The sequence below is a fragment of the Aspergillus udagawae genome (assembly GCF_001078395.1).
Source record: "Aspergillus udagawae IFM 46973 DNA, scaffold_6, whole genome shotgun sequence".
NCBI classification, from domain to species: domain Eukaryota; kingdom Fungi; phylum Ascomycota; class Eurotiomycetes; order Eurotiales; family Aspergillaceae; genus Aspergillus; species Aspergillus udagawae.
Window position 1 is genome coordinate 642,147 of NW_025091269.1, and position 23,086 is coordinate 665,232.

The 23,086-nt window shown below is 50.1% G+C and overlaps 9 protein-coding genes across 9 annotated transcripts; 3 read left to right on the forward strand and 6 right to left on the reverse strand.

Annotated features, from left to right (window-relative positions):
• Positions 1-894: 894 nt before the first annotated feature.
• On the reverse strand, positions 895-1,808 carry Aud_007994 (uncharacterized protein; the record flags this gene model as incomplete). Its single annotated transcript, XM_043292880.1, has 2 exons — positions 895-1,613; positions 1,688-1,808. The coding sequence occupies 2 exons, from the start codon at positions 1,806-1,808 to the stop codon at positions 895-897; spliced, it is 840 nt and encodes a 279-aa protein (XP_043148815.1).
• An 857-nt stretch (positions 1,809-2,665) lies between these two features.
• Aud_007995 (uncharacterized protein) lies at positions 2,666-3,103 on the forward strand (the record flags this gene model as incomplete). The annotated part of the gene is made up of 1 exon (XM_043292881.1): positions 2,666-3,103. The coding sequence occupies one exon, from the start codon at positions 2,666-2,668 to the stop codon at positions 3,101-3,103; it is 438 nt and encodes a 145-aa protein (XP_043148816.1).
• Positions 3,104-3,947: 844 nt separating this feature from the next.
• On the reverse strand, positions 3,948-5,981 carry Aud_007996 (DEAD/DEAH box helicase; the record flags this gene model as incomplete). Its single annotated transcript, XM_043292882.1, has 2 exons — positions 3,948-5,544; positions 5,611-5,981. The coding sequence occupies 2 exons, from the start codon at positions 5,979-5,981 to the stop codon at positions 3,948-3,950; spliced, it is 1,968 nt and encodes a 655-aa protein (XP_043148817.1).
• Positions 5,982-7,756: 1,775 nt separating this feature from the next.
• Aud_007997 (MDR family NADP-dependent oxidoreductase) lies at positions 7,757-8,791 on the forward strand (the record flags this gene model as incomplete). The annotated part of the gene is made up of 1 exon (XM_043292883.1): positions 7,757-8,791. One exon carries the CDS (start codon positions 7,757-7,759, stop codon positions 8,789-8,791), a length of 1,035 nt encoding a protein of 344 aa, XP_043148818.1.
• Positions 8,792-9,318: 527 nt separating this feature from the next.
• On the forward strand, positions 9,319-10,247 carry Aud_007998 (CybS family protein; the record flags this gene model as incomplete). The annotated part of the gene is made up of 5 exons (XM_043292884.1): positions 9,319-9,460; positions 9,580-9,597; positions 9,760-9,826; positions 9,909-10,028; positions 10,082-10,247. The coding sequence occupies 5 exons, from the start codon at positions 9,319-9,321 to the stop codon at positions 10,245-10,247; spliced, it is 513 nt and encodes a 170-aa protein (XP_043148819.1).
• Positions 10,248-10,497: 250 nt separating this feature from the next.
• Aud_007999 (nucleotide diphosphatase) lies at positions 10,498-11,316 on the reverse strand (the record flags this gene model as incomplete). The annotated part of the gene is made up of 1 exon (XM_043292885.1): positions 10,498-11,316. The coding sequence occupies one exon, from the start codon at positions 11,314-11,316 to the stop codon at positions 10,498-10,500; it is 819 nt and encodes a 272-aa protein (XP_043148820.1).
• A 1,380-nt stretch (positions 11,317-12,696) lies between these two features.
• Aud_008000 (putative ubiquitin-conjugating enzyme) lies at positions 12,697-13,834 on the reverse strand (the record flags this gene model as incomplete). The annotated part of the gene is made up of 4 exons (XM_043292886.1): positions 12,697-12,780; positions 12,834-13,555; positions 13,610-13,704; positions 13,773-13,834. The coding sequence occupies 4 exons, from the start codon at positions 13,832-13,834 to the stop codon at positions 12,697-12,699; spliced, it is 963 nt and encodes a 320-aa protein (XP_043148821.1).
• A 251-nt stretch (positions 13,835-14,085) lies between these two features.
• Positions 14,086-15,293, reverse strand: Aud_008001 (uncharacterized protein; the record flags this gene model as incomplete). Its single annotated transcript, XM_043292887.1, has 2 exons — positions 14,086-14,729; positions 14,807-15,293. 2 exons carry the CDS (start codon positions 15,291-15,293, stop codon positions 14,086-14,088), a joined length of 1,131 nt encoding a protein of 376 aa, XP_043148822.1.
• A 763-nt stretch (positions 15,294-16,056) lies between these two features.
• Positions 16,057-18,666, reverse strand: Aud_008002 (putative homeobox and C2H2 transcription factor; the record flags this gene model as incomplete). Its single annotated transcript, XM_043292888.1, has 1 exon — positions 16,057-18,666. The coding sequence occupies one exon, from the start codon at positions 18,664-18,666 to the stop codon at positions 16,057-16,059; it is 2,610 nt and encodes an 869-aa protein (XP_043148823.1).
• Between the last annotated feature and the right edge of the window lie 4,420 nt (positions 18,667-23,086).

Consider the following 23,086-nt stretch of genomic DNA (forward strand, 5'->3'; position numbering starts at 1 on the left):
TGCCTGGTCAGCTGCCCTGCGAGCAGTCAAAGATTTCGCCTTACAGGCTATTCTCTCAAGAGTTATCTATCAAGCGTTATGTCCCAGCAATCGAAACACAGGAATGGGAGATAAGCAGGGAAGTATACCTGTTTGGCCTTGGTTGTCCTATGTTTGAGCACAGTCAGTATCTACACAAGACCACAAACATGCGCGAAGTGTTCAAGGCACCATGGTGTTCCTGGAGACGAGAGCTGAGACGACAGCAAGACGACTTATCCAGTGCGCTGAATGTTGCTCTGGATCCAAATGAGGGCTAAGCTGATATCTCAATCCTAAGGCAAAGAAGCATATGATATTAAGATAGCTACCAAGGAAGTCAAAGGAATGGAGTGTTTCCAAGCAGACATGCAGATAATAACAGATTTATTAAAAGAACACAGTGTGCGAGAGCAGACGAAGATATCCTTCACTTCACTGTAGGCACAGGCTACCTAAGCGAGGCGATTCCTATTTGGGAAACCAACTACGTGATAGAGAGCACACCTCAGGCACCCCCAATTCACGGTCATCTTACTTGTGTTTGTTTTTTGCTTGGGGTCGTCTATGCTCTCCTTGAGATGCAAGTTGAAATCAAACAATTAGCATGGAAGCAGCTTTTTTGGCCTTTCTATCCTTCTGATCCTGGGATCTTGTCAAATATACGGGAACTCAGCAAGTCCGTCGACGGCCCAAGCTGACCCTGACTGTAGGGATGATCGCATGGAAATCGAGGCCCATGGACATATTGCTGTTATCTGGAGAATAGGGGAGCAGAGTTTCTTCGTATACTGGTGCTCCTGTTGCGCGTACCTGGAGTATTATTGAAAACCCACCAAATTTCTCGTTTACAAGGTGAGTAGAAATCCGTTAGCATCACATTTGTTTTGCGGTCGATCCGGGTCCCTCGGTGTCGACGTAATGCCCTCTTTTTCGTTTCACGGCGCTTCGTGCATCTTCTGAGCCGGCCTGCGTTCCTTCGCTGGGGACCTCATCCACCCACTCAGTCACTTCCCATTCTATTGTCGTCGAGCTGTCATCACTGACCCCTACACCGCGCCTTGTCTTCATTATGCGGCCCAGTCGACTTCCCTCAATCATCTCCTCAAACCAAGGTATACCCCGCGTCGTACCCCGACGGTAGCTCCGAGTCGGGGCAGGCGCGCCAGCCCGCGAAGGCACGACAACTGTTGAATGGGCGGATGAAGTTTGCGTATGTTCGGCTGGACTCACAGTCACGCCCATCTTCTCCTCTTCCTCTTCTGCTTCCCCGGCCTCTTCCTCCTCTACTTCGCCTTCATCCGACGATCCGGGAAGAATGTCGAGGTCCTCCAGCATGCGTTGAGCCTCGCCGTACAGACTGCCGATCGTCACAGACATATAGTCCGCCTCCTCTCGCGGAATCTCGCTCCAGTATGTGAGCGGGGTGCCGCAGTATCCGCAGAAGATGCGCTGGGTGTGAGGCGCATGATGAGGGGTAAAGACCCGACGAATGGTGGCATGGGTTTCATCAGGAAAATAAGACTCGGTGTGGGATTGGTACCAGCTCAGGGGAACTCGCAGCCATGCCGTGAGAGGTGATCCATATGATTTTCCTAATTTATATCAGTCTTGCATTGATTTGGAGGGGATACAGGGGATGGCATGACTCCTTGGCCGGAATACATACGTTGATCCCGGCTGCTGTCAAAGTATATATGAGCGTGGTCTATCACATTATCTGGGATGTCAATCGAATACTGATTGCGACCACATAAGCAGGAGCCGCGAAGAGGCGCATGAGTGCTCATATTCTTAAACAAAGCTATTATCAAGTGTGGACGTCGTAAGTTGAGCTTGTCTAGTATGAAGTCATAGATCGACGCCGAGACTTCTGATTAAATAGCAGCTGTGAGCAGGATGACAGGGGAAGACAAAGCTAGAAAGATACAGGAAGCTGTTTAGAAGCAGTGTCAATGAAGAAAGAACGGGGAGCATTGAAGTGGCTCTGAATTGCTTGTTCGTATGGGAAGATATTCGACAACGGTACCGATGACGTGCAAGAGACCTAGACAGCGGATCGCCCAGAGGCTTGGCCAACCTCATTCGGCGGCTAACGGCGACGCGAGATTTCTTTTTTTCGACTAGTGTCTTTTGTCGAGAAAACGACTATACTGTGCAGCGGGTACGAAGTAGCTAGGACTTATCTAGTTAGTGAAAATCAGCGAGAGGCCAGGAAGCCAAGAGTAGAAACACTGAAAATTGGGGTTTCGAAGCAGATATGGGGATCCGGGATCGATTCTCCGCACGCTACTAGGTTTGGGTGGAGGATGGCTGGCTTCCTGAATCCTTGGATCCTCTAAGAACCAGAACCAGAGCCAGAGCCAGAGCCAGAACGGTCTTCTCTTCTTTCCCTCGACGTGCTTTTTGACTTCTACAACCCTCAAGACTCCAATCCAGTAATTCCTCTAACCCGGTCACTCATTATTCCGTGATTCTGATTTTCCGCTTGTTTGTTGTCGTTCTTCAGTGGCCTTTGTATATACCACTGGTCCTCCGCATCCGTGTCACATGAAAAAAAGACAGTCACATGCTTCAAACTGTCTCAGCAATTTAATCGCAAAATAATCTCACCACCAATATAAGAAGGGAAAAAGGGGAAAGCAACATGCCATCTGCACAACCACCAGCATCCCTCGCCTCCAGCTCCTCCGAACCTTCCTGTTCGCCCATTGCCGCCAGCGCAAGCACAACAGCAGAGGACGCACATACTCGCTCTTCCACCACCCCCACCGGCCCCTCATCCTCCAAGCAAGCGGCCGTCTCAGGCACAAGCACAGCGACTGATCGGGATAAACCACGCCTCACAGAACAAGAAAAGAAGAACAACCACATCGCCTCAGAACAGAAGCGACGCGCTGCGATTAGAGAGGGCTTCGATCGGCTTACGGAGCTGGTGCCAGGGCTGGAAGGCCAGGGCCGGAGCGAGAGCATCGTGCTCCGCAAAACAGTGGATTTCATACACATGAAACTACAGGAGAGGCAAGAGCTTATTGCTGAGATCGAGAGCAGAGGCGGACACATTGACGATGCGTTTCGAACGTGAGGAGCATCGCATCCCAATGCGCTGAGGGGATTCGTGGACACCAGCCGAGGCCTCGGCATTGCGGTTGCGGGTTGTTGTCGCTGACTGCCAGACGTGGGCAAAATAGGACGCAACCACATTTTCATGGGTTATGACTTTGTGTTATGGAATATGTGTATTGTTTGGTGTATGCGATAAAAAATCTGGGCAATTACCTGCCTGGTTTTGGTGCTTTTTTCCCAGCGAAAATTGGGGGTGGTCGCTGAGTTTCTGGCAATGCTTGGAACGCAGGCTGGATAGTTATGGCGCTCTGGGGTTTGCTTTTGTCACATTTTTCTCTTTGAGAGTCGCATGCAGTAGAGCGACTCCCTGTTCTCTGGTCGGCTCTTGTCGTTTGAACTTGATACCTTGATATGGACTTTGACGAATGCATAATATTACCGATGTGAAGTCTGTAAAGCTGAACCTTACTGTTCTACTTGCAATTTTTGTCATGCGCCGACATTGAATAAAAGATTCACTTCAAATCTAACTTGGCCAGAATTGTTCCTTGACATGTGGCATACTCTTATGTCCAGATCAAAATCCACAGCGAACAACTTTATCAATAATACATATTGGAATCTCTATAATACATAGTCAAGCCACATCATCACGAGTATTCAAATGCAACGTTCCACAATCCAGAAGTCCCAGGTGAAATAAAACATATGAGGAGATGAGAAGTGTCCTGTTAGATCGTATAACGCCGCCCAATGCAATCTCCCTGTCAAATTCAAAGCGGATCGGCTGTGTGAGACTCGCCTAACAACACTGGCTGAGTCTACACAGGGGGTTTTAAATGGACTGAGAAACAAAAATAGGTCTAGTAGCTGTCTCTGTCGGCATGCCGGCGGCCTCTGGAGAAATCATTGTCGTTGCGGCGATTGCCAAACCTTGACTCGCGGCGGTCGAAATTGAACCCGCGGTCACGACGAGAGACAGTAGCGTAGTTATCACGATCGCCTCTGCGATAGTCACGTCCTGTCGGAATGTCGTCGCTGGAACGGCGGTTGTCCGCAACACGAACACCAGGTACTCGATCAAGCCCCAGATTACGGGCAGTGGACGGACTCATGTAAGGAGCTTCAGGCAGGCCATAGCCGTGCACAACACAGTTGTTGATGGCCTGGATCAGGTCCCGCTTGCGAGCAAAGTAACCCCTCAAGGGGCCAATTTGGGCCATGTATGCTCGCCTCTTCAGGTCTTCCGGAACTTCTTGCACAGCTTCCTTGACCTCTTGGATAAATTTAGTTGCGGGGGACTCGGGGTCGAGGTCAGGCTTGCTCATATCGACCGTAGCAGTCGTGAAGGTCTCCCTGTCTTGGTTGATTGGGATGCCTTCTAGTTGCCTGTCGAACTCAGGCACCTCTCCTCGGTGGGTGAGAACCCAGCCCTCGCCAGTCTTATTTGCACGCGCCGTGCGGCCCAGACGGTGAATGTAAGTGGCTCGGTCCCTGGGGATACTGATTTGGAAGACGTGAGTCACATCGGGGAAGTCCATGCCACGAGCTGTCACATCGGACGAGAAAAGGATGGCAGACTTAGCGGCCCGGAAAAAGTCAGAGGAGCGCGTTCTCCGAGCCTGACTAAGCTGGGAATGAATTTCGTAGACACGAACACGGCGTAGCGGATGATGACGCTGCTCGAGTATGTTGCGGAAAGTCTCATAGACCAAATTAGTCTGCACGGTTGAGTTGAAATAGACAATTGCCTTGAACGGGCGCTGATTCGGATTCTCCTTTTCCCCCTCGACATATTTCGTCACAAACTCGAGAAGAGCAGGCATGGCATTCTCGTAGCCTCTAAGAATAACGTATTTCTGAGGAACTGTGAGATGCGTAGGGACTTCGTCATCTCGCACGGTCTTGACGAACTTGAAGTTAGGCTTCATGGTCTGACGGACCATTCGCATGACTTCCCTTGGAACCGTTGCGGAGAACATGAGCGTTTGACGGTCAACCTTCATGGGGTCCGGAAGAAGACGCTGGATTTGTACGATATCGTCCGAGAACCCATCATCCAGCAAACGATCTGCTTCGTCCAGTACCAGAGTGGACAGATTGGGGGCCGTGACACCATTGTAAGTGTCGGAGAGGACATCCTTGAGCCGACCTGGAGTGCCGATCAACACATGGCATCCCTCTCTTTGAATGCGACGAAGACCCTCGCGCTTCTGAGTGCCACCAACTGCAGTCTGCACAATGACGCCCGAGTGAGCCGCTAACCTCCGAGCCTCCACAGCAATCTGCTCTGCCAGCTCGCGAGTAGGGGAGATGATAATCGCGCGAATGTCGGAGGAAGTCACCTGTGACCGCCTCCGGTTTAGCCCCTTTAAGGCGGACGGGTCTTTCATGATATTCTGAAATACCGGTGTGAGGAAGGCAAGGGTTTTTCCAGTACCGGTCTTTGCCTGGGCCAAACTGTAGAAAGAGATGCACGGTTAGTTTGGGTCAAAAGGGCTTTGAGAGGCGAGAGCATATACTGACACATCATCTCCTTGCAAAATTTCGCGCAAGGTCTGGCTTTGGACATCGGTCATGGTTTTGATTTTCATATCTTTAACAATTGCGCGAATGATCTTTGGGTCCACCAGTCCCTGCTCAGCCAAGTCGGCGAACTCGGTCAATGTCTGCTGCGGAGCAGCAGACTCGAAGTCATCAGGTTGCGCCTGTGCTTGAGCAGATGCCGATGAAAAGAGAGGCGACGACTTATGCAGCAATCGAACAGACTGAGGGAAGGCTGTGATAGGAGAAATCTGGCATCTTAAGAGCTGCGAATTCGACGATTTGCAGAGGGTACGGGGGACGGAGGCTCGCAGAGCGTGGACAACGCCATAACGGCGAACTGCGCCCAACATCATTAAATCAGTAGAGGGGGGATATAACTGATAATCTATATCAGCAATTAAACCCAGAAAAACAAAAATCGAGATGAAAACAATCTCAAAATGATGTTGGCTGATGCAGGATTAGCCACAGTCTGAAACTTCAAATCATTTCTGGGAAAGGGAAAAATAGCGGCAGAAAAAGTTCGAGACTGCAGGCGGTGAGATTCTGGCGGCGAGATTGGGGCAAATGTATTTATGATTGGCCGAGTGGCCTCAGGCACAACAATACACCAAGTAGATAGCTGCAGCATCGGGAATACGCGAATGAACAGGCGATGGGTCAAAACAAGTACGGTGTGACTTGCGTGCTACTATCAAATGCTACAGTCTCTCAGTCATGTCTATTGTGTGCAAAGTTGACAAAGGGAGGAGACTGTGGCATCTGTCTCAATAGGAGATTGCTGAGGCAACTTCTCGTAAATAGATTTTCGATTGTTGGAGCCGTTGTTCTCACTTCTGAGTAATATTGGGTTCGACATGTCTACGGAGTACAACCGTCGAGGATTGATGATAATGTTGGTGTTGTACCATGGAGTCCTTCCTTCCACTTTTCCCATCAGGTGATCGAATGCACGGTTGACTCGATACTCCAGATCGATGATAGAGAACAAGCGCTCGCGTGCACGTTTTGAGGGTTTGAGCTGTTCAAGCGATTGGGAACTGCATCTCCTCAATAAAACCCTTGAAATGGGAGCGCAGATGTACACAGAGTCCTAGTATTAAACTTGTGGCGTGAAATGCTCTTAACTTTCCCGTAATTCAGATTGGCTATCAAACAACATCAATAACGAAGACCGAATCTAGAAAGGTTACTGAAGATCAACTTTGCTATGAAGTCTTAGAACGAAGCGGCTAGTCAACGCGCAATGAGCTTACTAATTTTAGCCAGGAATGAGATGCAACTTACGCGGATAATGACTTCATCTATGATGTATCTAGGAAGGTAATATCGCAATAGTCTACCTAGTTACTTTAAGGTGCTTACCTCTGTGTCTAATACGAGAGGTAACTGTCTGGCTACCTAATTCCTTTACCTCAAGACTCAGCACAGAATAATAACTAATCATACCATGTTGTATTTTATTATTAAGCAAAATATCGATGCCTGCAGCTCGGCCAAACTGGCAATGCATTAACGTGCATTATTGTGATCATCCCCGATATGCGTAGCGAGCAGCATGGCTGCTTTAGGGAACACCTCCGTACAAAAATCATGATGTCTCGCCTTGCCGTTTCATCGTTGCGCAACACCCATGCCACTCGCCAGTCCCAGTGTACGGTTCTCTTTCCTAGAAAGTGTCTTTCACCCGTCGGGGATGGACATGAATTCTCCCGATCGCTCCACTCATCCAGCCATGAAGACTTGGATCCTTGGAAATATGCTACCTTTAAGTCTCCGGCTCTCAGCGGCTGGGTGCCACCCCGCTGCTAAGGAGCCCCTCGGCCAGGCGAGTTGCCTAGGTACTTTCCATATTTTTTGATTTCTCAAGAAGCTTCCCTGGTGTTCGCTGCTTGATAATCCAGGCAGATTTATCATTATTCAACATCGTTGAATTTGACTCTGCCCCGCTTATCTTTTGGAAAAGTGTGCTACGTACCTAGGCTGTTAGGGAGGTACAGTATATAAATCAGATCCGCTCTTCGTAGCTACAGACTAGCTATTTATTATCGAGACCCCTCTAGAAGCTTTCTATACACATCATTCCCCCAATACTCTCCATACACTTCATACACTCACTGCCAAAATGAGCTCAAACAAGGCCCTTATCTTCAAGAAAGTCCCTCAAGGATACCCCGTCCCTGGCGAGCACCTTACCATCGAGCCTGTCGACTATGACGCCAACACACCCGCCCCCGAGAATGGCGTTGTCCTACAGTCGCTCTACACCAGCTTCGACCCCTACATGCGTGGCCGTATGCGCGAGCCTCACGTAAAGTCCTACTCTCCCGCTCTTGAGCTTGGCAAGCCCATCGACAGCTCGACGATTGCCAAGGTCCTCCGCTCCAACAATGCTTCCTTCAAGGAAGGTGATCTGGTCATCGGATTCGTCCCCATCCAGGAGTACATCGTCCTCGATGGCGCCCAGGTTGCCCGCATCCGCCCTCTAGAGAACCCCCTTGGCATTGAGGACATCCGTGTGTTCCTTGGCGCTCTGGGTATGCCCGGTTTGACTGCCTACTCTTCCCTTTACGAGATTGGTAAGCCCAAGAAGGGCGAGACAATCTTCGTCTCCGCTGCCAGCGGCGCTGTCGGACAGCTAGTTGGTCAGCTAGCTAAGCACGAGGGTCTCAAGGTCATCGGCAGTGTTGGTTCCGATGAGAAGCTCGAGTACATCATCAAGGACCTGGGCTTCGATGGCGGTTTCAACTACAAGAAGGAGAAGCCCGCTGATGCCCTGGCCCGCCTGGCGCCCCAGGGTATCGACATCTACTACGAGAACGTCGGTGGCGAGCACCTCGAGGCCGCTCTGGACGCCTTGAACAACTTCGGTCGTGTCGTTGTCTGCGGCCTGATCTCCCAATACAACGCGGCTCCTTACCCCATCAAGAACATCCACAATGTGTTGATCAAGCGTATTGATATGCGTGGCTTCATCGTCAGCGACCCTGGAATGGGTGACAAGTACACTGAAGAGCACCAGAAGAACGTGCAGAAGTGGATCAAGGAGGGATCCTTCAAGTCCCTCCTGCATGAGACCACCGGCATCGACAACGCCGCCGAGGGTCTGGTGGGCATCTTCCACGGTAAGAACAAGGGCAAGGCCGTTCTGAAGTTCTAGATGGGAGGTAATTTGGTGGAAAATATAATCATCTCATAGACACATTATGACGAGATATGAGCGAAAATGAATTACATATGCCTGGCGCAAAAACATTATTCAGATTTGGTTCTCCGGTTATTGACGTCCGAACACGTGGGACAGCGACTTCCGCTGCGATTGTCAGTGAAAACATGTAGCCCGGAAATAGCTCTGTAGCCTCAGTATCTGTAGACAAATATCGACATACTTAAGTCCGAGTACAATGCTGAACAGTTGACAGCTGAAGCATTCAAAAAGACCAAACAAATCCATCTGCCGGAACATCGGCCATTTTCGGCTGGGCGGAGAGCCACTAGCGAATCAGAGTGCGCACAATGTGATGACCGCATCCCGAATCGGATTCCCGAGGTTCCAATTCAACCTCACGATCTCAAGCGTGCACATCGAATTACTACCTAAGGTTCAGGACTCCTAAACGCCCTCAGGTCTGCAGTGCAGCTCGCTTTAGGATATTGTTTGGATTGAGTTCTCAGCAGATCGTCACGATGGCTTCGATTGCGCGCCAGTCGCTCCTTTCTAGGCACTCTTGCCTGTCTGCCTTCCGGTCGCCCTTGGTGAACAAGAACGTGTCGCAGGTTGTGGCCTTCCATGCTTCTGCGAAGAAGCAGATCCTGCCTCCTCTGCCTCGTGAGTCACTCCTTGATTTGCTTATGAGGGTTATGATGGTGATAAGTGGTGATTGTGGGAATGTTGCGTGGATCAGGAGGGGTGTATTGAATGAAATAGAGCTAACAGGTTGTGTACAGAGGTCATTCAGGGAACAAGTATGTCGAAGACCCCTTTGGTTAACAGCATCAATGCTTTTTCGAGATGCGGGACCGAAATACACGCCGCTATGCAGCCAAATTCGCAGTCCGCAGCATTCGATACATGCACCTTTCATACTCGAAACAGAAGAACGCTGGACTGACACAAGACTCTCCCAGTGAACGACCCTGCTCCTATTCCCAAGCCTCATCCTTCGGAGGGTAGCTACCACTGGACGTTTGAGAGGTGCGTACGGATGCGTAACTCGGTCTATGAAGACCCAGATGGAGGGGTATAATCTAGGCAATCGACGCTGACACGGATGTAGACTCGTTTCTGTCGGACTGATCCCTCTGACCATCGCTCCCTTCGCTGCCGGCTCCCTGAACCCCGTCATGGACTCCGTCCTCTGCTCTCTGCTGGTCCTCCACTCCCACATTGGTTTCCAGTATGTTCTAGCAGCTCGACCTTCCACAGACAGTCGGAACTAACACGTCACAGAGCCTCTATCATCGACTACTTCCCCGGGCGCCGCGTCCCCAAGACCAAGACGTTCATGACCTGGCTACTGCGTGCTTTCACTGTTACCACCGCCGTCGGTCTGTATGAATTCGAGACAAACGACGTTGGTATCACAGAGGCCATCAAGCGGGTGTGGAAGGCATAGACCGATCTTTGAGGGTGTTTTTTGAGTTTTGCGTTTGATTTCGATGATTCTTTCCCAGGCGTCTGCCTATGTACATGTGCCAAATTTTCTATTTGTCTCGTCAACCCTAGTCTGCTAACTGGCTGAGCTGTAAAATGTAAACCGAAGACTTTCTCTATACCGTTGCCCTTGTCACATCGATGGAATCTATAGCGAACGACCAGCGTAGTATCATACCAAAAGGATATCATCAACTCAACCTGTCTATTCCTTACTCCTCATCCTCCTCACCCTCCAACATCTCACCCCCATCATCATCATCATTCGCCTTCGCCACCACCTTCTCAATCAACTTCAACGCCGCCTTCAACGGCAACCCAACAACATTATCCCAGCTCCCCTGGATACTCTCCACAAGAATCGACCCCAAGCCCTGCAACCCATACCCCCCGGCCTTATCCGCCCCCTCTCTCGTGCGCACATACGCCACAATCAAATCATCCGTAACCTCCCGATCAAACACCACATCCGTCTCCTCGATGTGCGTCTCAATCGCATACCCCGGCTCCCGCGCGCTCTCCAGCGGCGCCATCGCCACCATCGCTGTGTACACCTTATGCACCCGATTATCGCGCAGCATCTTCAGCATGGCGATGTGCTGCGCCTCCGAGCGCGGCTTCTCCAGTATCGATCCGGAGAGATTATCCACCACGACGGTATCAGCGGCCAGGATCAGCGCCGGCTCGCCCTTCTCCTCGTTGTCGATTTCGGCGGAGTACACGGCCTGTGCTTTCTTGGTTGCTGTTGCGAGGACGTACTCGAAGGGTTCCATTGTCTTGGGGAAGTCCTCGGCGGCATTGCTGGGGATGACTTCGAAGGGGAGGCCCAGGAAGGAGAGGATCTGGCGGCGCCGGGGGGAGGACGATGCGAGGATTACGCGTTTTGTGCGAAGGGAGTTGAGGACGGGGAGGGAGAGGGGTGGTGGGCGTGGAAGGCGAGGGGTGGGTGCGGCGCTGGCATCGTAGGCCGGTGGCGGGTCGGAGGTGGTGTCGTCGACCTGCGACAAAATGGTTTCCTTGGAGTCGGCCATTGTGTTGTTTGCGGTTTTGTGGAATTGGGAGGTGTGAGAAAGCGTGCGATAAGCAATGTTGTCTGAAGCAAAAGTTGGCCTCGTATGGTGTGGGGTACATGAAAGATAATATACCCCAATGGGAGTAGCGCTTGACTCTTTCGGTAGCCCGATTGATCACTTATATTTTGGATCCTCAGCTACTTTATACATTGGCAAGTACTAAAGCTGTGACTATTTGTTTTTGGATATGTGTGGTATGCTAGTAGGAACAGTACTCGAACTATGTACAACAGCAGCAAAGAGAACAACGCCCTGAGACGTCAATAGCAACAGGACATTAGAGAGTCGTCTGAACAAGACATGGTATGCTCAGCCTTCGATCTAGATCGTAGACGACAGTAGTCCAGTTTAATTAGAAGCATGTGTGACCGTGATGCATTCCTTCGTCTAGCTTTGAAACCATAATAGGGTTTGCATCGACTTTTTGGTTCAACAAATGGTAAAGATACATCAACTCAAGGAACTTCGGTGTTCAAGGAGGTAGCACTGCTCCTATTCAGAGGACAGTCTTTATGTACATTAGGCTGGCAAGTCCTGCATATCTTGTTGCTACCTCCATTTCCGCTTTGTTTCATGTGACAGAATCTCCAGGCTCGCCGCGGAGCAAGATTGAATGCTTCGAAAATGGTGTGCGGCCCACCACTGTGTCTGAGCGAACTGGCCATGGCATTATCATGAGCAATGTCCCTGCGCAGACTTAAGCAACGTCAGCACATAAACCGTGAAAATTCCTGCGATAGACCATACGCGAAGAGCTAACGGTATCTCTAAGCTTGCTCAGTTCTCAAGACTGGATTCTTGTTTTCAGCCGACGGCCGCGATGATTCAGTCCTCTCAGTGGAGTTGGCGTCATCGGTATTAGAATGATTCCTCTGGCGCTGGCCTCTCGACCTGAGACCACAGATGCAAGTAAAGTAAGAGAAACTGCAGCCCCGTCGTGTAGACCAGTATTCGGAGCATGCAAGAGCAGTCATGAATATGCTGCAGAGCACAATTATAGGGACGAAAACTAGGACGACAGCGAGAATGGTAGTTTGGTATCGATAGAACCAGTCGTTGGACATGATTAGTGTTATCCAAAACGTCTCTAAGATGCAATTGGTACTGGTTTGCTGAAAAGTGGAGGATGCTCCCTGCATTTGGGAAGATCAAGAGTGAGAGAGGTGTTGAAGACTGTCCTGGGACGAATATTAAGGGCAAGTGCGAGTTGGGATGTGCCCTAAGTCTGGGAAGGATATCTCCCAGGCAGCGACGCCAGGGTAATGTATTCGCCGCTTTGCAAGGATACCGGCAGTCGAGGACCAGCCTGCACTAGTGGAATCATATCCGGAAATGAAACTATTCATGTGCGTCCCCGACTGAAGGAATTATCATCTCTTTGATCGAAGCCAACGTGGCATCATCCAAACGAGAGAAGCGTATCTACCGGGTCGGTGTCAGTACGTACCCATAGAAGATAATCGAAGCATACATACCATCTCATCGGTGGCCCCGCGAGCATTTCCAAACAATATTTGATCCGAATGACTAGCCTCAATCTCATAGTGAACACGCTTCGCCCAAATACCGTCCCAGTGCCAATCACCAGGAAGCCGAGCCTGCGGACTCCCTCGTTTGGAATTGCTCGTCGCCGATTCACTATTTTCTCTTCTGTGTGCCTTCCATGCGTGCCACGCGCTTGGGTTTCCCGCGGCCTCGAGAGGCAAAGTGTCGAGGACGTTCTCATCGTCAAACGTTGATCTGATATAGTTCAGTAGCACTGCTACTGGTACCGTTTTTCTTGCGTCCGAAGCGGATCCTTTGTCCTTGGTGAGATTCTCGCCTTCCTCTGCACCATTGGGCTGACGTGAGGAGGGAGAAGAAGGGCCATCCGCCGTTGTCGTCTCCTCTTCACCAGCATTCCGTCCATTCGCACTCACTGGCCTGGATGAACCCGTTGACTGTCGTCCTGTCTTCCTTGCCCTCCCAAACCAGTGAGGGAAGCCATGTCGGAGACTGAAGCCACCGGGGGGTAGTCGCTCCTCGTCCGTCGCGCTAACAGGGTCTTCGGTCGACGCGCCCGTACTGAAGGTATATGTAGTAAGGGGTACAATTAAAGGATGGAAAACGTCAGTCGAAAAGGTGACGAGGGGTGGAAGCTCGGGATAGGAGTCGGGAAATCGAATCTGGAATCGGAGGACAGCAGAGGCATAGGGGCCTGTGATTGAGTCAATTCGAGTCTATGCAGACAATGGGGTCAGGGCAAATATACCCGACCGCACAAATATCACGCCAGACCACAGAGTAGGATCGCCTGGCGTGATGGAAATGTAGATTCCCGGGGGAGCTGCATGTTTCAAGCTGGCACTGCAGGAGGGACGTTTAGCAAACACAACATTGCCGGTACCGTTCAAGGGAGAGGCAGTCATACTCACAATTCAAGCAGGAGTTGTTGTCTACGTAGAGCAGGGATATGTGGTAATCTGGATGAGGACATTGTGCTGATGGGTTGGTCAATCGTCGAAGTGAATTTCGGCATATATTCCTCCTGTACGAGTAGCTGATGCTGAGAGACGCCATTGTGGACGTTGGCCCCCACAACCAAGATCCTAAGTCCGTTATCTCCGCGGTCATATCAAGATAAACAGAGGAGTGTAGAGAGTGGTTTGAAGTCATCAATTCGTCTCAGATTCTATATATAAGTCTATGTCGTTCTAATAGATCATAATCTACGACTGCACATCGGAATCACCGCCCCTGCATCTGAATAGGCATCCTCTCCCACTCAGAATTGGGCCGGATCAGCCCCAAAATCATCATTCCTTCTCCAACTCCCTCATAGATTCCACCAGCAAATCCCTCCACCCACCAGGCTGCTAGATTCGTAAACGCTGTCCCGACTTTCCCCTCGTTCAGTCGAAGCACCGTCGACCCCAAATTGACACTCCCCTTGCCCAGACTATCAGCAGCATCCAATGTCGCCGCCACAAGACGCTCCGTGATCCGATGTGATCTCTCATATCGGTACACCTGATGCAGCAAGATCTTCACATACGGCAGCAAGAACTGCACGATGAGAAAGATCTGCACAATACTCGACGCCAGCAAACGATGCAGGTACGAGCGCTCCGTCGGGTACCGCGTCCCAGCGCCCTGATTGACCATGGTAACACCGGCTCCGGCTCCGGGTTGCGCAGCCGCGGACGTCGCAAGCGTGGTCTTGACCCTGGCTGGAAGATTGTGGTGAATGGTCATTGATTCCTCGTCAGTCAGATCTGCCGGCAGAGCGTCGAGCAGGTACCCCAGCGCATTGATGTACAGGGAGCGGACGAAGCGGCCGTCGCAGGTGGATTGCTGAGCTTCGTATCCCGCGTTGCGGAGCAGATTCAACGCTGTTGTCGATATGTTAGCATCCTTCCACATCACGACGACCGCTCATGGCATGTGCGAGAAGACGTAAGACGCATACCAGGAACCACCCGATTCCACCGCAACCCAGACTCAACCTCGTACTTCGCCAGCATCGACCCCCTATCCATCGCTTCGCCATCCCTCCCCTCATCGAGATCCATTGCCTCCAATGTCTTCCCCGACGAAGACGAAGCCGAGGACCTCGAATCGCACGACTCCGGACAAACACTACTCCCCGCTGTCGCGGGGCGCGGAGGCTCTTCGGCCCCCAAGTCACTCGCCGCAGACGATGGCGGTCTGCAATAACCCAAGTCAGGTGTTGACAATGGTGCCAATGTGCGAAGACCATCCGCTTGTCGCGTCGGCCCTACCAGCCCATCAGTCGCTGTGTCCGAACGATCGCGATCGGCCGATCCCATGGCCCTGTGAAGAGAGGAATAGAGGCGCGGGATCCGCCTCCTAATCGCAGCAGGAAGTGCGGGAAGTAAAACAGGAAGACCAGTTGAATATGCCATGGTAGCAGTTCTTGATATTGTTGGATCCATTTAGACTTTTCTCTCGGTTGAGCTGATTGACACAGCTATCAGACTCTGGCGAGTACGGAGTACAGGACATCAAAAACGTAGGTCTCGCAAGTCTTTCAGAAGACGGTGAGACCTGGATGATTCAACATATTGAGAGACCACATGTGAAAGAGCGAGGAATTTTAGCTGCAGATGTCAAGCAACATGGAAAATGTCCGAATATGCAGGTAAAACCGTTGGCGCAACGGCTGGCTTTCACATGTCAATCACCACCCAATCGTGGCAAACAAAACAAAAGCGACTAATGCACTTCTCGATAATAAACAGGGAGCGAAAACCAGCACCTATATGACTAATAATTGCTATCAATAGTTAGAAGCAGTGGAAAAAGTGTAACCACTTATCCAACATGACTAAGGCAGCTACTGAGTTAACTAACTAAACATCTGTGGTCAGAGGGTCGAGCACGGTTTGTCACTTGCGCGCCCTATCAATGACAGTGGTAGGCCGCCCAATCACACAATGAGCCTGGGGCATTCTCTGCGTGCTTCTACGCCCTTGACATGATCAGGTCGAAGCATATTAGATAAAAGAAAATCTAAATGGTATATAAGGACTAACGCTGCAGTTTATAACGACGTACAATTTTCTCATTCAATGCATACACGGGGAAGACAAGAAGAGACAGAAGAAAAAGGAAACTTTTCCCACGACCTCTCTCGACCAAGTCATGTCCAGATTGCGTGACACGCACTCATCAGACGCTAATGTCTCTCATGTGGACTCAAATCCCACTAACGCTAGGATAGAGCGGATCTCTGATCGACGCTTGATCTTGATGGGTGACGACTCCAGTTTGTTTCGGACTGGGAATATCGATAGGTGCCGACCCAACGCTAGAGAGCGGTCCAGCAGCATCTGTAGAGCCTGCCAGCTTGTACACCTCGCCCCCGGCTACCAACGCGCTATTGCGCGTATGTTCTTGTTCTACTCCCAACATTATTGTATCCATTCCGTCAATATGCATTTCACCATACCGATCATTGAGTTGTTGCAGAAATTCCGGCTCAAACCCCATCTGAACGAACTGGTCGACTGACCCACTGGCAGGCGTGGAGAAGGAAGAAACACCGGCCGAGAAGTTGCTTCCCCAGTCGGTCGAAAGGCCAGAATTGACCCCAGACGGCGCAATTCCGAAGCTACCAGCAAAACTACCAGCCGAGCTTCCAGGCATACTCGGAGCAGCTGATGATCGACGAGTCCCAGGGAACGTAGGACTTTGCAGTGCAGGACTGAAATTCTCGGGTTTCAAAGGCATTTTGTTGCATAATGACCTTGCCAGAAGATTGCCTTCGACTGGCGGCTGCCTTAGGCCGCCATGAGCCGCGAATGGGGGCTGCATATTCAAGTTATCTAATTGAATATGTTCCGAATCAGGCACCACTTCAAGACCCGTGTCACGCTTGAGGATACTGAGCCAGACTGGATTGTCGGCGCTGGTTTGGTTCCAAGGATCAGTATTGCCATAAATCACAATCCGAGCTTGGTCCTGTATCATTTGATCCGTCGGGATGGAGCCTTCTGCAACATGCTTGCGGATGAATGCAGTGAGCTCGCGCTGAAGACGATGAAAACAGTTCACGTCGTTAGGTTCAATGAGACCAGAAGACGCAGTCGTTGGCGGACAACATGACTGTCCGAGAAGCTTGGAGGTTGTGTAAGGGTTTAATGTTTTCCGATCTTCGCCAATAAGGTAAGGGGGCATAGCATTTTCGACTAAGCCTTGAACAAATGGTTCAAAGCCCCAGTCCCCTTGCCATTGGGTCATATCAGCACCATTCTTGAAGTGCGCAGCCAGGTGTTCCACACGATCCTTCCAGGTCGTGAGGACGATGCCACAGAATCCGCAGCGTGATCTTAATTCTGTGGTTGAGCTTTGCCATTGCTCCATATATGAATTGAATTTGACATTGTGCATCAGTCGAAGGTGCTGGTTGAGATGGTCCTTGCGGTAAAATGTTCGCTCCGCCAGGGTCTTCTCTTGACAGGTACTATAGCAGTGAGATTCCAGATGGTCGGTGTCTGGGTCACTCGCCATGCAAAAGACACACCGATTGGCTCCGTTGACGTACACCACACCGCCCTGAGGTGAGCAGGTCCATTTGTCGAGGGCAAGGTGCAATGACTTCTCGTGCCGCTGCCAGTCATACTTGGTAGCAAAGGTTTCAGTACAGAAAGTACATTGGAATATACGAGAGTTGCGAGCCTTCTGTTGATTGAAAGGGTTCAAGGCAGTCGATGGCTTGCGACGACGACGACGTTCCTTCCTTTCCATTGAACCAAAGGACTCCAAGGACCGATGGGAGAAAGCAGAGGCAAAGGACAGGTCAGAGACGGATGAACGACTGACAGACCGACTTTCACCCAAGCTGCTGATGGATGGGGCCTTGAATATATTGGAGTTCGCATGGCTTGAGTCATTGCTGGATCCCTTCCGAGAAAGGGAACGCACGTGACCTGGCTGTCGTGCCGAATCCAAAGGGTTGTTCACCAGGGCTCGCAGAATATCGGTCGTGGAAGCAGGTTCGTTTTCGGGTGGAGAGTACTTCCATCGCTCAAGGGGCGTCATGAGCGCGATGTTTGGTTGCTGCTGTTGCTGCTGCCCGGGAATGTCTATGGCCCCAGGAACCGAAGAATTGCTGGGCGGGGAAGGCCGGGCCTTTCCACGCCGCCTCGCGTTGGCAAGCCAGTTGCTAATCTGGGTTCTCTTCAAGCCAGTGCGCTTTTTCAAATCGTCTTTTTCTTGCTCGGACGGGTAAGGATGGTCAAGATGCTCCAGAAGCCAGGTCTTGAGGATCCGTACGGCGTCGCGGGAAAGACGAGAACTGCTTTTCCTCCCCCGGCCGTCCATATCTTCAGGCATGGTCATTCCCGTAAGTGATTTCAGCGTCTTCCTCCCCTTTGGACCAACTGTTGGAATATCTGCATTCTCTGAGATGGCCTGCAGAGTTTCCATGTACTTGCCAGGCATCTTAACGTGCGTGAAGCTGCACTCTCGGAATAATGTTATGCAGCACGTGCAGCCATTCTGTAAGGCTCCTCTGTCTGAAACGAAGCAGTCCAGATTCATATGTCTGCAAAAGTCGCAGGGCTCTTTGGCTCGATAAATTGGAAGAGCATTGATAGATTGCGCATTGACTGATGGCGGTTCAGTCTGCTGGTTGAGATCATCCTGCTCCGGCAGGTCATTGGAAAAGTCCAATGGCTGCTCATGTAGAAGGGATTCGTAGTTTTCAATTGCATCGTTCTCATCGAGCTCAAACCTGTCAGAAGCCACCTCGTCGTCTGGGGCATGGGAGCCAAACGAGGCTCCGTCGAAATCGAAGTATTCCATTTTCAGGGATACTTTACTCCGATGCCGTATCGACTCAGTGCTGGTTAATCGTACCTCGAATAACCGAGATCAACAGTATCGTTCGAGTTGACTCAATATGGGGAATAGAAACGAAGTAGAATCAGAGCAGGTCTGTGATTGAAAGTTAGGTGTGGAATGGAGGAGCTGACGGAGGGAAGAGGGACAGATAGGGCAGTAGTCAAGGTCCGATATTATCTTCGTCCGGGGTATCAGAAGCATGCCGAAGTACCGACGGACCAAGTCAAGCACTCTTTGTTCTGACCACCTTGCAGAAAATCGCTTGGACTGGAGGCTTGGAAGTTGGAACAATCGTCTACGTCGCCTTTGGAGGCAGTTGACTAGCAAGGATTCAGAGAGCCTACTCTGTGACCGTTAATTTTGATTTGCTCAGTTGCCAGTGGGTTGTCTGGGACCGATGATCACGTTCGGCCTAGTAGGCATGACCGATGAGTTTGACCCCCGCCGAATTGCATGGTGAAGGGCCACCTGTTTCCACAGTTTCCAGGGTTGAGCAGCCACAGCGTTACCCATGGACAGTAGTGGAGAGATAGCGTGTCATGGTCACTGACATGATGGCTCCCAATGCGAAATGCGAGGGAAGAAGGGGATTGCCTGTTCGGAGACAGACGTGCGAGTCCGGACGGCTGCCTGAGTCATCTGCATGTATGGTTAGTGCGCGCCCTTCGGTGACAGCACTATGCCTGATTTAGACTAGGTTTTGGTTGCGGGGACGCGCCCTGCCCCTCCCGATTGGGTAGGAACGAATCAGCTCATCGACGATATCGGAGGAGGGGACTGTGGATTATCATCATCGATATGATAAGACTCTCGTATCAATGTGTGCGACTATGAGTCCAGATGCTTGGCGTTGTCGACTTGATCAATGAGGCTGATCCCTTCTGGTCTTGACGTATGTCGTTGCTTTTTATGAACTTTGGTTTGGCAATCCATCAATCAGATTTACTTAGAACTACAGTTATTCCGACTCGTGTCATCAACACGTCTGAGACCCAAGCAGTCGGCATTTGGAGCTTTGACATCTGTTGCACTTGCATGCTTTTCATATCCACAAGACCATCTCACCGACATGTCCAGTCCGTAAGGACATGAAACTAGCGTACAAAGAATGTGAAAACCTGTGTAATTAACTGACTACTACTAGGGCCATTTACGGCTGCACCTACCCTATCTTAATAGTGAGCTGCTGCTTTAAAGTATATGACATAGTTTACACTACCATTCTGCACGTACTAAGCATTGTTTAGTTACCTTCCTAGATAATGTTGTTACTTAACCTCAGTAAGTGCCCTGCGTAATTTAACCTCTTCCTAAAGTAAGGCTAAAAATGGCCTCCTCTTCAGGCTGACTGTGGTGTATGCACTCTACCTGTGCAAGCCTCTTTACCTCATTACTGTGTTTGGGGGCAATTCAGCACTGGTGACTGCAGATCATTGAGACTGCGTATGTGCTGCAGCTCCACTTCCTTAGCGTTTCCCTCCTTAACAGTCTTTTGTTCTCAACAGTCTTCTCTCCCCTGATATCTTCCCACCTAACAGCCCTCTCTATCCTGCATGATTCAGCTGCTGTCCTGACCTGTCTGCTGTCTGTGGTTGGCTTTTGGGTCTCTTTACTGGAAGATGGGCATTCCACCACTGCCCAAAGATGAACCTGGATTTCCTTTATATCCGCCCTAATGATTGCGACAGTTAAAGGTAGTAGCGGGCTTCTCATCATCCTGGTTGAACTGGATTGTTTCCAACAACGGATGTAGCTATGTAGAGCTACTGTACAAAGGAGCTGACCCGCCACGATCTTCACGCGCATGCTTACAGCAATTGGCAATTGTCTAGATATTTATACTCCATATACCCAGTGAGACTACTCCCATTCTATCTTTTTTAACATAAAGTAGTTTGCTTCAACTGCAGGAGCCATAAGACTGACCCTTACGCGCACGTCTCAACAGATACAGTTCAATGAGCTCGGGTAGAATGTCCAAGATCCGAGCTATCCAGATGAGTAGTAGGAATTCAGACTACTACGATGAGACAGGCTGATAACGCTCGAGACTACAACCTGAACTAACAGTTAGTGCTCGCATCGCGCCATTATATATATATATATATATATGTGATCACATCTGCACTAGGTCTTGATCCATGATCCATAAAGGAAGCTGCAATCTCGAGGCTGATATGAACGCATGAGGCATTACTAACGACCAAGCGATATAACCGCTCTGCGCCTCCTGCACGTGGGATGTTTAAGACGGCTCGGTCGAGACGGACTCGTCGAGCTCGAGGGGACCGAAGCGGAGCGAACAATAAAGTAGTGTTCTTGGTTATCGTATATTGCACCGCGGTTTCTTCATGACCTGATACATTTGTCATGTTCTTGTCTTTGTGCTATTAGGGCTCTGGACTCCCCTGCAATCGTTTATTATGAATATTTTTTTGGACATAAATTGATACAATCAGTCTATTAGTACTGGTAAGAACTTGAGATGGAGTGTCGAACTGCGCCATGATTCCTCAAACTCCCAGGCAGACATAATAGTCCAACTTCGACCATCCCCGACTGCAGGATTCCCCGCATAGAACTATTCATCAACCATGCGTTGGCATACATTAGATCCCTCACAATTCGAGGAGAAAGGGAAGGCACATACATCATCCAGCGAGATTTCATAAGCCGCAGCCAAGTCATAGCGCCCGTCTCTGTAAACAACCAGGTGGAACTTAACGCATCCTGAAAATAGGTAACATTGTACGCCCAACAGAGTGGCTCAGCAAGTCGAGCTCCAGTCGTCGAGATAGAGCCGTAGTTCAGAAAACTGTCTCCGCAGCTTTCATGGATATTCTACAGGAAACTCTACAAAGATTTTGCGCCGTTGGTCGTGCAGAGATCGATCAGGTCTTCCTTGCTGTGTAGTACTTGCCCTGTGATCTTGTTGGCTGTGACTAACTGAGAGCAGGTGATGTTCTGGCTCAAGGCAACACGTCATGCCTGAGGAATAGTATCAGGCAGGTCATCCGTTGAATACCATAGTTGAGCGAACCAGACAAGGTGCTGTCCCTAGAGACAACAGAAATGCCATGCGGCTGACATTAATGTAGGCCTTCATGCTGGCAAGCCCAACCACTACTGGTGTGAAAGACTTACCTTGAGCATCAAATCGTCGGAGAGAGGATTGATAAAAAATACTCCTAGTTCATGCGATCGTCTCTAGCTACTGCAAGGATGGCAATCAATGCTCAATCCACTCTGCAAATTATACTAAAGAAACACGCCAATAGCGCACATACCAATCTAATGGGTATTTGTCAGAATTAAAGAGGATTTTTCCTCCATAGTACCGAGGAGCAGGCTGTATATTGAAATAGACATATGAATAGCTAGAATAGAGTAGCTTAGAATAACATATATTTTTAAGGGCAAGGGGCACTATACCTAAGTAATGGTAGATGCTGTTCAGGAGGAAGTAGAAGCTTTAGGGCCTTAGGAAGGTCTAAAGGAGAAGCTTAGAGGCTAATCTCAAAGTGGGGATTTCGGGGATTTCTAGCTTTCTCTGCCGTTATTTCTTTATGATAAGTACCTTAGATGCACATCCAGGGCTCGTGTTGGTCTCAGCCAATCGGAATTGCTGTAGGACATTGTGTGGTCTTACAGCTGAAAACCTCCTTAGAGCAGACTACTAAAGCCGCCATCAGACAAATAAAGTTTTGACCACTAAGTCCTTGGCCATAGGTCCATAAGGCTGCGAAATAAACCCACTTCGGGGTAACTGGCGAATAGGCATAGTGACTGCACCTTGCCTGATCTACTCTGTATACTGAGTATCCTTGCACCTGGATCTTGATGAATCCAGTCTACTGTAGAAGGATAGACTATATGATCCGCATTTGGGAATATTGTTCAACCCAGCCTTGCAGCTTCTATGTAGCCAGCCGGCAAGAAGGACATCCATGTGCCATTGATAGCAATAAGACGGTGAAGTATTATCTGAAGCCCATAGGGCGGCCCCCTAACACCTCCCTCGCGATAAGCAGCAGTATTCATCCGAATTCGTTAGGGACCCACCCTCGCGGTAGTCAGTTAGAATCAATCATGTAACCACTACCCGTCGCTGCAATCCTAACTTTCGATTTACTGCTATAATATGCATAATCGCAGAATGACCTGACCAGAGGAAGACTGTTCACTGAGACACTGAGCAATGATATGAAATCCTACATCATGGACAACTTCAACATCCAAGTCTCTGAGGTGCTGACTTTCCGGGCTCTAATTAGGTTGTCTTACTGTATCGAGCTCATAGCAGGAGGCTACGATATGGTGCCAACACTCTTATTCTGAGCGCTGGCTCTTCTGCCCATCCTGCCCGTTTCGGGGTGTGATG